Raw genomic sequence first — 16,663 nt, 5'->3', positions numbered from 1 at the left:
AAACGGATTCAGTATCAGGAGAAGAGTTACGAGGCGCCATGGAAATTCAGAGAAGAAGCGAGTTGCAGAAAAACAGAGTATGAAAAAGCTTCAAGGAAGAAGATGAAGAAGAACGAGAAAAGGTGCAACTGTGAAAATCAATGGCGTAGCAAAGGTTGAAACAACCACAAGAAGCAAGAATCACGGTGGAAAACAAGAATCAACACCGGAAAAGGCAAGAATCAACGATCAAAATGATGATCGGAGAAGAAAAATGCAGCGGAGAAAAACGGTTACAAAACCGTTATGGATCGTAACAACCTTTCTCTTATGGAGAGAAGGCGCGTGATACCATATTAGGAATCAAGAAGAAATGAATGAAAGTGAATTCTCATTGATTGTTGAATGATTACAATGGGTATATATACATAAACTAGGGAGCATCATATCATAATATGTGCATGCAATATCATAACAAAGCCCTAGTTTCTATTACTTGCGCAGCAAGTTATTGTCTAAACTAATCATTCTCATCATAAAACTAATCATTCTCATCACTCTGTGATAGCTGTGACCTGGCCTTCATCGCCTATTATTTCCCCAATTTACAGCGGCTCTATTTGAACGATTTCTACGACATATCTGAAGAAGGTATTGCTCATCTTTTAAGCAGATGTTGTAACATTACACATTTGAACTTAAAGGGCTCTTTAGGAGTGAAACTGCGTGAAATGAACTTTGAAGTTCCTAAATTGGAAGAGTTGAACTTGTCAAAAACATTCGTTGATGATAAAACACTCTATGCGGTCTCAAAGAGTTGTTCTGGGCTTTTGAAACTGGTATTGGAAAATTGTTTTAATGTATCAGAGAAGGGAGTGAGACATGTGGTAGAAAACTGTACATAACTGAGGGAGATCAATTTGAGTGGTTGCTATAAAGTGGATAATAAGGTCGTTCTCTCAATGGTACCATCAAGGCCATCATTGAGAGAGATAATTGGTCGACGGCAGCGTAGTTATCGTTTTTGTGGCTAAGTGAAGAAACTCATGTGGAGTCATATATGCCTTGTTTTCTATAGTGTCAGTTTTCGAATGTGTATTTTCTGATTAATTGTATGTGTGATAATTGCCTAAGTATTTGTGTAAGATATTTTATATAATGCACAATATAATTTATGCAGTTTGGTGTTTTATGTCATAACTTAACCGACATTTTTTTATTCAATTGGAATAATATTGACATAATAAAGGATTTGCAAGATTGTATGTTGCAAAAATAGGGTTTGTCAACATGAGGTCACAAATCTTTTACTATTTTTCATTTTCTATTATGTCTCTATTTTCTATTTGTACGTGCAACCAATAGTTCCAACTCAATTAGTTATCTTATTAAGCAAAGACTTACATTTGTAAGTACAAAAAGTTGGGTTTCATGATTTAGAGATTTAATCATGATGTGCGACTTAATATAATGTACTAATCTAGGCATCATGGTTTCCCTTGGAATAATTCAAGCCTAGTACGGACAAGAAGTTCTGCTTGACTTCTTTTCATGATAGTTCTCAATTTGAAGATAGTTTAGTTTTAACAGGAAATATATTAGAACACATATTGTTAGTTTCAGGAAAAAATCTACCAGCAGAATTGTATTTTTCGTTCTTTAAAAAAAAAGGATTGTAGTTTTCGTGTTCTCTCAGGTTTAACAATATTGTATAACATGTGGATTTTCTGTTTATTGCGATGTTTGTTGTTCCATATCGAATTTCATTGGGAATGCACACGATTGGTAGATGTTAAGTGAAATGCTTGATTAACAACATGATGTACAATGGTGGTTGTTTCCCACTTTGCCTGGTTTTGCATATTCTGTTGCTTGAGTAAGGGATAATGATTAACTTTATTGTTTCTTTTAAATGTAATGTGAAATGTGAATTCCCTATCCATTCTAATCACATGAGTTTACCAGAGAATGGTTAAATGAATTGAACCCTGATTGACATAATGATATTAGAATTTCAAATTATATCGTCATTGCCTTATATCGTAGGAATACACATGATTGTTAGATGTTTATTAAAATGTTCACTTAACTAGATGGGTGTTCGCTTTGGGTTTGAAGGTTTGTTTTTTATAGGTGTTGGTGGTAGTTCTCGTTTGAGTCGTGCTTTTATTGGTGTTTATGATGTACGATGTATGATTTTTCTTTCGAGTGTTCCACCTATATACTACACTACGCCTTGTGCTATGTAATTTCTATCTGCTGGTTGTTTGTTTCCCACTAATCTAATTATGTGCCTGATTTTTCATATTTTCTTGCTTGTTTGAGGAATTGTGATTAACTTGTTAATGTTGCTTTTGAGCGTCATGTAATCGCCTGACCACGTTCTAAATGCGAAAGTTTACCAGAAAATGGTTTAAGTTAATTGAAAAACATGATAATTTGAGAATGTCAATTTTCCAAACTTATTTGTTAATCAAAAGTGTTTTATAGAAAGAAGCCTAATGTATGTACATTTACAAATACAACTACGTAATTCAGCTCAACTTATTAATGAACTCTATCAAAGGACATCGTTTAAAAGAATCCGAGTTCGATTTCTTGGTGGAACAATTGTTGATCACTTTATTTAATTCCCAGCCGAACTATCATTCAAGTAGTGATTTTAGTTGTTAACTCTCTCTTCGGGTCACCAACATCACCTCCCACGACACGCTTCTCGGCAAAATCTCTCGTTTTCCATTGAACCACCTCACATTGCTTGATCTCTCCTATCAACTCACCATTCCTGCTAATGGGTTGCAAGCTTTCTCCCAAAATATTACAACTTTGACATCTCTCACTTGTTCCCATATTAAATCTATAAGTGTCACTGACTTGTTCTTCATCGCCATCATACTGACTCAACTTAACCTAAACCCCTCAAATTTGCCACAAATCGAAGAAAGTCTCTCTATATGAAGAGGAAGGGAAAAACTCACAAATCGTTTCTTCTTCTATTCAAACAAGATGCAAAACAAGGAGGCTTGCAACACCAACAAATCTTGATTTTTACCTACCCGAGGAGTGTTGGGAATGTGTCTTCAAATTCATCGTTAGAAACAACTACACCACCCGCTGTTACTTAAAGTCACTCTCCCTGGTCTCTAAACAGTTTCTCTCTATCAACAACCGCCTCCGATTATTTCTCACTATCCACACACAAGCACACCCTTTCCTCTCTATCAACATCACCTCTCTCAATCTCACATGCTCCGTCACTGACCTCAACAAGCTTCTCTTACAAATCGTTCGTTTCCCATTGAACCTTACATCACTCGTTCTCTCCCTCCAACGCTTCACCTTTTCCGCAAATGGGTTGCAAACCTTCCACCCAAAAAAGATTACAACTTTAACCTCTCTCATTTGTTCCAACTATTCTCTCGACAGTAGTAAACTTGTCCTCGTCGCCTATTCTTTCCACAATTTGCAGCTGCTTGATTTGAGCAATTGCTGTTACATATCTGAAGAAGGTATTGCTCATATTTTAAGATGTTCTAACATTACATGTTTGGACTTAAGTGGCTCTTTAGGAGTGAAGCTGCACAGAATGAACTTTGAAGTTCCTAAATTGAAGGTGTTGAACTTGTCACATACACTGGTTGATGATATAACACTCTATGCGATCTCAAAGAATTGTCGTGGGCTTTTGCAGCTGTTACTGAAAAATTGTTACCATATCACAAAGAAGGGAGTGAAACATATGGTAGAAATCTGCACACGACTGAGAGAGCTCAATTTGAAGTATTGCTATGTGGATGCTAATGCCATTGCCTCAATGATATTATCAAGGCCATCATTGAGAAAGATAATTGCTCCATATCTTTATCGTTTAAGTGACGGAGAGAGGGAACTCTTGTCGCATCATAGATGCCTTGTTTACTAGTATTTTGAAACTGCTCCATTGAAGTTTGAATATTGAAATTTTAGATTTTCTCTGAGATTTTTTGTTTGTTTATAAATATCAATCAGTTTACAAATGTGTTGATAATTGCCTAAGTATTTGTGTATGATATTCCATATAATGCATAATATAATTTATGTAGTTGGTGTTCTATACAGTTTTAAATTTTATTGCTTTGCCTTGAATCATATTACTTGGATAAGATTCTTATGTCATAACCGATATTTCTTTTATTGGAGCAATATTTGACATTATGAAGGATTTGCAACATTGTTGCTGGGAACAAAGGGGTTTGACAGTATGAGGTTACAAATCTTTTACTATTATATTTGGTTAGATCCAAAAATAGGGTGAAATGTTCCAAAAACTTCATTTCTTTATTTTCTATTTGGATGTACAACCAATAGTTTCAACTCAATAAATTATCTTATTATGCAAAGAAATACATTTGTAAATACAAAGTTGGGTTCCATGATTTAGAGATTTAATCATGATGTACGGCTTAATGTAATGTACTAATCTAGGCATCATGATTTCCCTTGGAAATTTGAAGATAGTTAAATATTAGCAGGAAATATATTAGAACACATATTGTTAGTTTCAGGAAAAATCTATCAGAAGAATTGTAGTTTTCGTGTTCTCTCAGGTTCAACAATATTGGTCATTGACCACCACTTATGCACGCACTTCAGTACAATGGTTACTTAGAATCAAGTTCCATAGGATATACTTTGAGCAAGCTCGTTATTTTCCCATTTCTGCTTTGCAATATCCCAACTCATGTTCACGTCGTGTTCTCCAGGTCAACCTCCATGTAAGTGTGTGTTCTTTTACTCAATTTTTTATTTCTTTTTCTTCTTTTGAGGTTTTAGTTTTTGTGATTTTGTTCTTTCCTCTCGGTGGGAAAATTGATGACGAGAAAAGGGTTCCTTAATTTTTAATTTTTTAGTCAAAAATAAATTTAGCAATTTGTGATTGACTTTTTTTGTTTTCCCCTCTTTTTGTTTGAATAAATCGTAACACTGTTGTGGTTAGTGAAAAGAATGCCTTCTCTGTTATTTCTCCTAGTTCATCGTTCTTCTGGATGAGTCATGTGTTAAGGGAACAGTGGATTGTGAAGATATGAGAATGCTTTAACTGTAGTACATTGACACCCATTAGAATGTATGTTTACATGTGACTGTCTTTTTATTTTTACTTGTAAAATTCAAGTACCAAGAAAATGGGAACTAAAGATGGATAGATATATGATTTTAATTTAAGTTAAAAATAGTAAATACTAAAATATGAGATTTGGGCTGATTTAACATTTGAAATGGTGCTCATGTTGATTCTCACAAGCAAATTCGCCCAAGTCTCTTTTTTCATTACTACATTAACGATCAATCGCTTTTCCAGTTGCTCAAAAACTGCAAGCTTCTGTGGAAATGCTTGATGGTGAACATATATTTCTTATAGATTTGATTAGGAGCTTGTGCACAGAAAAACAAAATTTAATCCTTCAAGAATTCACACTTATATTTGAGAATATGATCATTGTCCTCCATTAAACCTGCTAAAAGGAAAGGGAACACAAAGTGGTGCTCATGTTGATATAATGCAAGTTTTTGCATTGATTGAATTCATCACTTTTGCACATGTGTAAGAATTGTGGGTTTCTTGAAGAGGTTAGAATGTTGAAATGCCCACTCTAACTCATGTTGGCATTGCTTCTGCCATCTACGGGAGACCAACTTCGAAATCTCTATTCGTCAGATGGAGATCAAATGGAAGCCATGACAACATTAGTTCACACTTGCCGTTAAGTTTCCATTAACTAGAATAGACATTGAACTATTGAAAATGCAAGTGTTCATCCATCTAATCCACCGTGGATCAAAGTTCATTCTTCTCATCATATATTCCAAAAATTTCCAACTGACCGAATCATATACCCACTCAAAATCAACATTCAATTAAAAAAGCATACTTTCTTATTCCTCTTCACATAATCTACTAGTTCATTAAGCACAAGCACACCATTTAGAATTTGCCTATCTCGCAAGAAAGCGGATTGGCACTTGGAAATCAAACGATCAAGGACAGATTTCCGCCTCACAGATAGCACCTTGGATAAGATTTTGTACAATTGTAGATTATTCGTCTTACGAATTAGAGCCGTGAAAGATGTTGTCAATTCCTTCCATAGTTCTGCATTAGAATAAAACTCTTGCAAAAGCTGAATGAATTATTCATTCAACTAATCCCAGCTTGCTTTGATAAAACTAAAAATATGTCCAAATCATCATCTTCATCCTTAAACCCAGATCTTCATCCCTTCTTCATCTTCTTCGTCTCATCATAATTTTTGTTTTTTAAAAAAAAATTAAAGAAGAAAAAAACACACAACACTAAACAGTCAGCAAATTCATGCTCTTCCATAGTTCAACAGTGATTCAAAAATGGAATTTCATCTCAATTTAGGATGGCAAAAAAAAAAAAAAACACATTAACATGAGATTTAATGAAAAAAAAAACATGAATTCATGTAGGGGACACACCACTATGATGTGATAATGTTTATTCGTTTAACCAAGGCAGCAAAATAATGTTCTCCCTACTCATAGTACTCCTCTCACTTCATTAAGAACAATTAAACACACCCTAAAACATACAATGTTCACCATATATCTCATCAAAATTCAATCAAAGCTTCAAATCCCAAAAACTAGTTGCTGACCAGACAAATCCAGATCATCTTTAGGCTTTAATTAGATTTTCCATTTTTGGAATATAATCTCAAACTAAACCTCTGCACACAAAGTTCTCAATAGCAAAGTCCCGACAAAATTTATGCATTCTCATTAGTCATTCCTCAGTAAAAAAAATGTAAAACATTGGACCAGAGAGAATTCCATTTTAAATATTTGATTGTTAAAAAAATATTTGAATAATTGGTTGTTAAAAAAGTTGATTTTGATATTTTTTAATGTTTTTTGTTTTGATAAAAATCTATATTGATTTGAAATAGCCCAAAATCAAACTTTCAAAGAATATATTTATTTATTGAAAGGATTCCAAAAAATATATATTTCCTTGTAAAAAAAACAAAATATATCTTTCCTTGTAAAAAAACAAAATATATCTTCCATCACTTTTGTATAAATATATTATATACATATCAATCTCACTTACTCAACAACCTAAACCGAATGTCTCTCAAAGAATGTCTCTCAATATGAAGAGGAAGAGAAGAAACTCACAAATAGTTAATTCTTCCATTCAAACAAGAAGCAAAACAAGGAAGCTTGCAACAGCAACAGCAACACATCTTGATTTTTACTTACCGGACGAGTGCTGGGAACATGCCTTCAAAATCCTCATCAGCGGCTCCGACAAAAGGGCCTGCCTCTGCTTGAAGTCTATCTCTGCCGTCTCAAAACAGCTTCTCTCCATCACCAACCGTCTCCGATTATCTCTCACTATTAACACACAAGAACATCCTTTCCTCCCTCGCCTATTATGTAGATTCACCAATCTCAATTCCCTCAACCTCACTTGCTCCGCCAGTAACCTCAACAAGCTTCTCCTCCAACTTTCTCGTTTCCCATCAAACCTCACAACACTCGTTCTCTCCCTCCAACGGGGTATGTTTCCCGCAGATTGGTTGCAAACCTTCCACCGAAAGAAGATTACAACTTTAACCTCTCTCATTTGTTCTAACTTTACTTCTCTCGACACTAGTTACCTGGTCCTCATTGCCTATTCTTTCCCCAATTTGCAGCTCCTTGATTTGAAGGATTGTCGTTACATATCTGAAGAAGGTGTTGCTCATGTTTTAAGGAGATGTTGTAACATTACACGTTTGGACTTAAGCGGCTGTTCAGGAGTGATGCTTCACGGAATGAACTTTGAAGTTCCTAAATTGAAGGTATTGGACTTGTCACATACACTGGTTGATGATAAAACACTCTATGCACTCTCAGAGAGTTGCCGTGGGCTTTCAGAACTATTATTGAGAAACTGTTATCATGTCACAAAGAAGGGAGTGAAGCATGTGGTAAAATACTACACAACTGAGAGAAATCAATTTGAGGCGTTGCTATGTGGATACTAATGCCATTGTCTCAATGGTATTATCAAGCCCATCATTGAGAAAGATAATTGCTCCAGATCTTTGTTATTTTAGTGACGGAGAGAGGGAACTCTTATCGCGTCAAAGCTGCCTTGTTTGCTAGTATTTTGAAACTGCCCTGTTAATGTCGGTTTACGAATGTGCATTTTCTGATTAGTGTATGCGTGATAATTGCCTAAGTATTTGTGTAAGATATTTTATATAAGAGTGGTGCTATTTAAAGCGAAAAAACACATCAAGAATTTTTCACGACTAAGTGGCAACCGTTATGTGTTATATGCAATTTCAATTTGTATTGCTTTTCATTGCTTTACCTTTAATCATATTACTTGGAATTCTTATGTTGTAACATAATAACCGACATTTTTTTATTGGAACAACATTGTCATAGCGAAGGATTTGCGAGATTGTTGCTTGGAATCCAAATAAAGGGTGTCATGTGGCAAAAATTCCATGTCTCTATTTTCTATTTGTATTGCATGAATTACCAATTGCAGACTTACTAAATGCTTGATCCAATTGGTAACTTCTATTTTCTATTAAGTATACTAAATGCATTTAGTAAACTGTCTCTACTTGTTTTGCAATTTTACTTCATGTCTCTAATATTTTCTATCAAAATTGCATTTTTCACCATATATTTTTGCTCCAAGACAACATGAAAATACGAAAATACCTCCACGGCAGTTGCCGTCAGAGGTATTTTGTATTTTCTTGATGTTTTGGAGCAAAAATGATGGTGATAAGAACATATTTCATTTTCTATTTGTATTGCTTGATCCAAATAAATTAAAGTGTTTCATCCGACAGTAGATACCGTCCAAGTTTCCCATTTTTCCCTTTATTTTTTCATATTTTACTTCCCCTATACTATAGAGCTTGCAAGGATGTGATTCACCCGCGATTCCTAAAGCAATGTAATTGTTAACATGGGTTCAATTGATTCAACTATTGATCCAATTCATTGGTTGAGTTTGGTCTAAGTTTTAGAATATTGAAACCGCGCATTTTAGAATTTATATGTTCCTTTATTTTGATTCTCTGATGTCTATATTTTGTACATATTTTACTTGAAACGTGTTTTTTACACAATCTAATGAAGCATGGACACGATCGCGAACATAACACTGACATGTTGACACCGGTAATAGTTTGAGAAACTTGATATAATTAAATGCAACTTCATCTATCGGTGTTGGACGAATAGAGGAGACAACACTAACATTGACACATACAGTCATGTGATAAGATAGAATGGAAGTAATTGAATACATGTACTAGGGTCGTTGCGGTGTGACACACCCAATTTGTAGTGTCGGTGCTATATATAGGATACGATGATTTAGTTCATATGCACCGACAATGTAAATATTTTTTACATAGTCAGTCAATATCACAATGTTGTATTTAAATTAACATTTATATAAATTATGGTTTTTGATTTGTTGACTGGGTTTTACACGACAATGCATCAAAGTTATTGTTTAGGACACAATACAATTTCTGGTTCTAACTTTGCTTCAAGTCTGGCTTATAACTCAGATAGTTCAATCAACCAAGTATTTTTTTTTGCTACTCCCATTATAAGCCACTTTGGAGAAAAAATTATCCCAAATTATAAGTCGCTATACAATACTCCCTCCATTCCTTTTCTTTTGATGTTTTAGGTGATTGCACATATATTAAGGAATCATTAAATTATAGGAATAATTGTATGGTTTATACTAAAATACCCTTACTTACTCCTTATTTTTTTTTTCTCAAAATTCTAATCTCCTTAATTATTGAAACTCACCACACAAATTGCATTTATTATTTAAACTTCCAATTTTCAAAGTGTGTTTTTCAACAAGGGTAAAATTGGATAAAAAAATATTAAAATTCTAAAACATCAAAAATTTTGGAATAAAGTTTAAGCTTTAAAACATCAAAAGAAAAGGAATTGAGGGAGTACTAATGTTACATTAATGTTACTCTTCCTATTATATCATTAACTATTTATTGCTCTATTTTCTTCAATTCCTCGATTTATTTATCCAATGAAATTATAGTTGACTAGGTTGCGGTATGGATATTTTCACAAAGATTTTCATAGCCTTATGTTGGTGTTGAGTCCTTTTTTTTTTTTTTTTAGAGAATCTCACACCACATTACTAAATAATATTCTTATTTCTTTTCATTTTATCTTCTTTTCACTTTATTTGCATTCATTTATCTTTCTTTCATTAAACAAACAAATTGTAAAGAAGGTAAGGATTAGGCTGTCCTTATTTATTTTTCTTAAGGATTAAAAGTTTTTTTATTTTGTGAGAGAGAGAGAGAGAGAGAGAGAGAGAGAGAGAGAGAGAGAGTTGCTTTTACTCTTAGTAACTAAAATAAATCTCCACTCTATAATATTTTTGATAAAACTAGACTAGAGGTCCTATAACTTCATTTAAATAAATCTTCTTTAACAATGTCATTTATCTATTTTATTGTCAAATTAATCATTCCCCTTAAAAATTACTTACATTATGGACCTAATGCTCATAATTAGACTACTTTTTTTTTTTAAAGAATTAGACTACTTTTATTATCATTTTTTTATTATCAATTTATGTACACCAAAAAGGAGTTGGCTCATCTTCCGTAAGAGTATGGTTTCTCGAGGGATGCGTAAGTATTTGAATAATTGAATGTAAAAGTTGAAATTAACCTATTTTGATTTTTGTTAAAAAATGATTTTTATTTTTTTCTTTTAAGGTTTTTGTTATGATAAAAATCAATTTTGCTTTGAAATAGCCCAAATAAAATTTTTAGGGAATAATTCAACAAAATATATATTTATTTATTTTTTTGAAAGGATTCGAACAAAATATATTTTCCTTGTAAAAAAACAAAGGAAAATGCTATTTCTTTAGAAAATTTGGGTCAAAAAAAATTCTTTAGAAAAATAACATTTGTCCTCGTGAGCATAGCTTAGTTGGTATGGACAATGCATAAAATATGCAAGGTACGGGGTTCGAACCCCGGCCACCATAAAAAAAAGAAACAGCCGGGGTTCGAACCCCGGCCACCATAAAAAAAGAAAAATAACATCAAGAATTTTTCCAAGACACAGTTGGTAAGTTTTAATTGCATGATTTATTTGTCCACTTCCTATTTTTCAGCCATAATTCCTTGAATTGTGGTAAATAGTGCATTGTGATTGGCTGCTCTTTATTCTTGAAGAATTTTTATGTTATTTTTCTCGAGATATAGCGTTGCTCAAAAACAAAATATATCTTGCGTCACTTTTATATAAACATATACATATCAATCACACTGACTGAACATAACCTAAACCCTTCAATTCTGCCGCAAAAAGAAGAAAGTCTCACAATATGAAAAGGAAGAGAGGAAACTCACAAATTGTTGATTCTTCCATTCAAACAAGGAGGCTTGTTACAGCAACACGGTTTGATTTTTACTTACCTGACGAGTGTTGGGAACTTGCCTTCAAATTCTTGATCAGAGACGGCGACGACTACACCACTTCCCACAACTTGAAGTCTCTCTCTGTCGTCTCAAAACAGTTTCTCTCTATCACCAACCGTCTCCAATTATCGCTCACTATCAACACACAAGCACACTCCTTCCTCCCTCGCCTATTACATAGATTCACCAACCTCACCTCACTCAACTTCACTTGCAACGACGTTCTCTCCCTCCCACACGACACCGTTCTCGCTGATGGGTTGAAAAACTTCTTCCCAAAAAAGATTACAACTTTAACCTCTCTCATTTGTTTCAAATTTTATTCTCTCCAAACCAGTGAACTGGTCCTCATCGCCTATTGTTTTCCCAATTTGCAGCTGCTTGATTTGCACGATTGTTGTCGCATATCTGAAGAAGGTATTACTCATCTTTTAAGGAGATGTTGTAAGCATTACACATTTGAACTTAACCAGCTGTTTAGGAGTGAATTTGCTGCGACATGCGATGAACTTTGAAGTTCCTAAATTGAAGATGTTGAACTTGTCAAAAACATTAGTTGATGATGAAACACTCTATGTGATCTCAAAGAATTGTAGTGGGCTTTTGCAGCTGTTACTAGAATATTGTTTAGTTGTCACACACAAGGGAGTGAGACATGTGATAGAAAATTGCACACAACTGAGAGAGATCAATTTGAGTGGTTGCCGCAAAGTGGATGATAACGTCGTTTTCTCAATGGTACCATCAAGGCCATCATTGAGAGAGATAATTAGTCGACGACGTATTTATCGTTTTAGGGATAGGGACTGAGTGAGGGAACTCTTTTGGAGTCACAAATACCTTGTTTACTAGTATTTTGAAACTGCTCTGCTGAAGTTTGGATTTTGAAATTTTAGACGTTTTTTGTTTTAAGATTTTTTTTTCCCTGAGAAATTACTTTTTCTTAGTGTCAGTTTACACATGTGTATTTTTAGCCTAAGTATTTGTGTAAGACATTTTGCATAATGCACAATGTAATTTATACAGTTGGGTGTTATATGCAATTTTAACGTGTATTGCTTTTAATTGATTTACCTTGTATTAAATTTATTAATAGGAAAATGCTATGTATAGCGAACAAAAACGTCCCGAAACTTTCAAGAATGATGGCTACTAGTTAACACCACTACCCGGGGTGTATTCCACTCTTTCCGGAGATTAACAACAAAAGCGGGTTGTTTATTCCTCTTTTTATTTTTAATAATTGTTTAAGATATTACAATAAACAAGTTCACATTCTAAAAAAGCAGCATGCCTTGTATCGTGAATTTCCGCGAAAAATGATTTCGCTTGATATAGCAACGCCCTTATTAATATTCCCATAACTGTCCCCTTGAATCCTTTGTGCTAAAATCACTCCACAAGTGACAGTAGCACAAGTTAATGTAACCAAATATGGCTAGGGTTTCATTGAAATGAAAAAAGTTCAAGAGTAAAAGTTACAATAAGTGTATAAATATTAGATACTAGAAAAACTAAACTAGCCTTAGCTCAATTACAACCAAAGGTCCATTACATATTGTCCTTATTACTTGAATCCAGCAACTGTAAAACCTTACAAATACCTCAAATCAATCTACCCATCTTCACAAATTGAGTGACGACCACCACCGTCCACAATGAAAAGATGGACAAGAAGAAGAAACTCTCAAGTATTGTTCACAACAAATCGGTTCTTCGGTTCAAACAAGGAGGCTTGTAGCAACAAATTTTTACTAGCTCAACGAGTGTTGCGATATTTTCTTCAAATTCCCCATTGATTGTGACGACTACAACAACCACCGCTACTTGAAGTCTCTCTCCGTCGTCTACAAATAGCTCCTCTCCATCACCAACCGTCTTCGGTTTTATCTGTGTGATTGAACCAACACTCCCTTTCATCCATCTTCCATAGATTCTCCAACCTCACTTCTCTTGACCTCTCCTTCTACACCAGTGATCTTGACGTGCTTCTCCTACAAATCTATCATTCCCCATTGAACCTCACACCCCTCGATCTCTCCAACCAACTCACCATTGCTGCAAATGGGTTGCGAGCCTTCTCTAGAAACATTACAACTTTAACCTCTCTCTCACATGTTCTCACATTGGTTCTCTCCATAGTCGTGACCTGTTCTTCATCATCGATTGTTTCCTTAAATTTTCAGCAGCTTGATTTGAGCCATTGCTATGACTTATATGAAGAAGGTATTGATCAAGTTTTAAAGAGATGTTAAAACATTAAACATTTGAGCTTAACAGGCTGTCTTGAAGTGACGCTGCCGGAATGGACTTTGAAGTTTCCAATTGAAGCTATTGAACTTGTCACGTACAAGAGTGGATGATGAAACACTCTGTGATCTCATAGATTGTTTCTTCATCTCATCACAATAGCTAATTGATCATGTGTGTTAATATATATATATATATATATATATATATATATATATATATATATATATATATAAAATTAAGATATACATTAATATCATCACTCACTCATCGTAAGACATACAATATATATAGCATTATAACCATATTACAAAAGTTCACATCTAGTTTATTCTGTACATACTAGTACACACAAACTTAAGATAGAGAAACTAATTAATTAAGGTGGCTAATTAATATTTCATAGTGGCATTAATGATGGTTTTGGTATGATATTCTTCACCTTGAAAACAGAATTGCTCTAGTGGTAGCTGCGGCACAGTCTGCAGGGACTCAATTGAGCCTGAAGGGTTATGCTCAATGGTATTACCATTAGTAAAACTTTTACTAGGCTTCACATATTTGTGGGTCATCGAATCTGTCAATTAATTCTTCAACCTGTCAAGATGTTAGTGTGATAAATGAATAGTCAATTTTTTTGGTCTTATATATGATAACATGTTTTGGCATATATATCACTTGATTCAAAATATGGTATCAGGAATATATCTATTATAGAAACTACAATAAAATTTGGAAAGAAAAAAAAATGTCTAAAGTGTAAGACACTTTAAAGTTTTGATAAACTGAAATTTTGCCAAAATGATTAGAATCTTAAAAGTTTAGAATCACCGGGAGGCAGGAGCTAGGTATCCATAAGACACTTTAAAGGTCTCACTCACTATTTTTATGTCATTTTGATCCAAGGGTTTGAACTTCTACTATAAACAGATCTCTCTCTGGTGGCTCTTCATTCTTTATTGGCCATAGCTTCTTCACTGCAATAACCTATTTTGTTGGGGTCTACACGATAGTCGATAAACAACTCGAGAGCAACCCTTTTCTACAGTGTTTGAATCTAACAACTTTGTTAGAAAGTCATTGATTGAGAAGTTAATCTTTTGGAATGGAGTGAAAGCCCATTCCAATTTCACCTTCATCAAAGTTACTACTCCTTGAATCCTGAGTACTAATCACTCCACAAATGACAATAGCAGAAGTTAAGGCACCGTTTACCTTGTGCTAAAATTTGTGTTAATTATTCCCCTTTTTGACCTTCACTATTTGAAGATTCCTCATCATATCAAACTCAATTGTTTGTTAAGACTGTTTTTATTCCTTGAATCCTGAGTACTCATTATATTTATCTTTAGTATAAATAATCATTGGCTTTCTCCTATTGTGGTTCGTTATCTTGACTTCCAACATGTTCGCTAATGTGGAAAGAGATTATTATGATTAAGGTTGTCAAACTCGAGATTTTGCTTCAGATCGAAAGAGGATAGCAAGATCGCAAAACCTAAAATCGCAACCAAAATCGATGGATTTTAAAAACAATGATTATGACACACCAATGGCCAAAAACATTGTTGTTTAGTCAAAGAATTTTAAAAAATGTATGTTTTTTCATTGCTTATAATTCAATGATGATTACTTTTTGTAGGGTAAGAAATTAGTATTCCCAATCAGTCTATAGAAAGATATGACTTCCATTGGTTAGTTTATTACAGCATCGTGTGATTTTCGTGTTGTCTTTTCTTCCATGTTTTGTGTTCTCTGTGGTGGGCTCTATTGCTTTCAATTTTCAATGGTTTAATTTAGCAACATATAAGGATTTTGATTGGGATTATACACCCAAGGCAACAAATGGCATTGGCTCATTGCCCGAATCATATAGATTCATGTAAGTACCAACCTTTCATGAAGCTATGAATCTTTTTCATTACTAGTGTAGAACATGCTATTGTTTTCTTAAACCTAGCAGATTAGTACTCAAATAAAAACTAGAATCCGCTTTGAACTTCTTGATTTCATAATCCAAACTTAAATCAATACTACTTTCACATTGGTGATCTAATCAAAGTTGTAAGCAAATAGTAATGACCAAAATGTGTATGTAAACCTTTTTTTGTTAATGACAATTGCACTGCAACTTCAATAGGATCTTATCAATATGACGAGCTCCACCACGTAAATATAATGAATTTTGGTCAATTGTAGATAAATTCTTTGACATTGTTGAGTTGTCATCTTTCTAATCTTCGAGTTTTCAGGACACAAATTATACAACGTGATCATTCTAAAACCACTTTCTAAAATCAACAAACAAGCTCAATGACATCAACTTTTCACACTCATCGTATCTTTTTACTTCATTAAATAGGCAATATTATTTATATCAAAATCAACGCCACAAAAATCATTTTCTTTAAAATCAATTAGCACACAAGCATTTCCTACTCAAAAAACTACGTAGCTTTGAATTATCTATTGCACCAAGAGATACGTAGGATTAAGAGACCACGCTTATCATGCACAATAATAACTAAACCTTTTTTTTCTTTCTATTTAAACACAATGCTATATCACGCTATTTTTCTTGAGAAGTAGCATTTTCCTTCTATTTAAACACAATGCATTTTCATTTCAAACTTAATTTTATTCACATTTAAAAAAATGGAGAAAATATATATTTTAAAAGCTGACAAAATACGGATGTTGTAGGGTGCTAATACCTTTCCTACGCATAATCGACTTCCGGCCTTAAAATTTGGTTTCAAAGACCACTTGTTTTAATGGATTTTTTTTCGATGTATTCCCTATTTTAATAAACTTTGGGGATGACTTGTTGTTTTGGAGCAACCCTCAAATTTTTAGGCTGCGACAAATTTCCGAACATTCTTGTTTTTTTTTAGTCTCTTTCTGCATTAAACAACTCCAGAGCA

At 33.8% G+C, this 16,663-nt stretch overlaps 1 protein-coding gene and 1 pseudogene across 1 annotated transcript; both read left to right on the top strand.

Moving 5' to 3' along the window:
* Positions 1-7,124: 7,124 nt before the first annotated feature.
* On the top strand, positions 7,125-8,015 carry LOC146934651 (F-box/LRR-repeat protein 4-like). Its single transcript, XM_085707930.1, has one exon. It carries the CDS (start codon positions 7,125-7,127, stop codon positions 8,013-8,015), a length of 891 nt encoding a protein of 296 aa, XP_085564056.1.
* A 3,366-nt stretch (positions 8,016-11,381) lies between these two features.
* LOC146934650 (antagonist of mitotic exit network protein 1-like) lies at positions 11,382-12,544 on the top strand (annotated as a pseudogene).
* The last annotated feature ends 4,119 nt before the right edge of the window (positions 12,545-16,663 follow it).

The sequence above is a fragment of the Medicago sativa genome, chromosome 4 (assembly GCF_051527215.1).
Source record: "Medicago sativa cultivar Bolivia chromosome 4, Bolivia_mono, whole genome shotgun sequence".
NCBI classification, from domain to species: Eukaryota; Viridiplantae; Streptophyta; class Magnoliopsida; order Fabales; family Fabaceae; genus Medicago; species Medicago sativa.
This window is presented reverse-complemented; position numbering and strand designations above follow the sequence as displayed.

What these genes read in the sequence shown, in the direction of transcription:
- LOC146934651 (XM_085707930.1), top strand. Translation starts at nt 7,125, where the DNA reads ATGTCTCTCAATATGAAGAGGAAGAGAAGAAACTCACAAATAGTTAAT.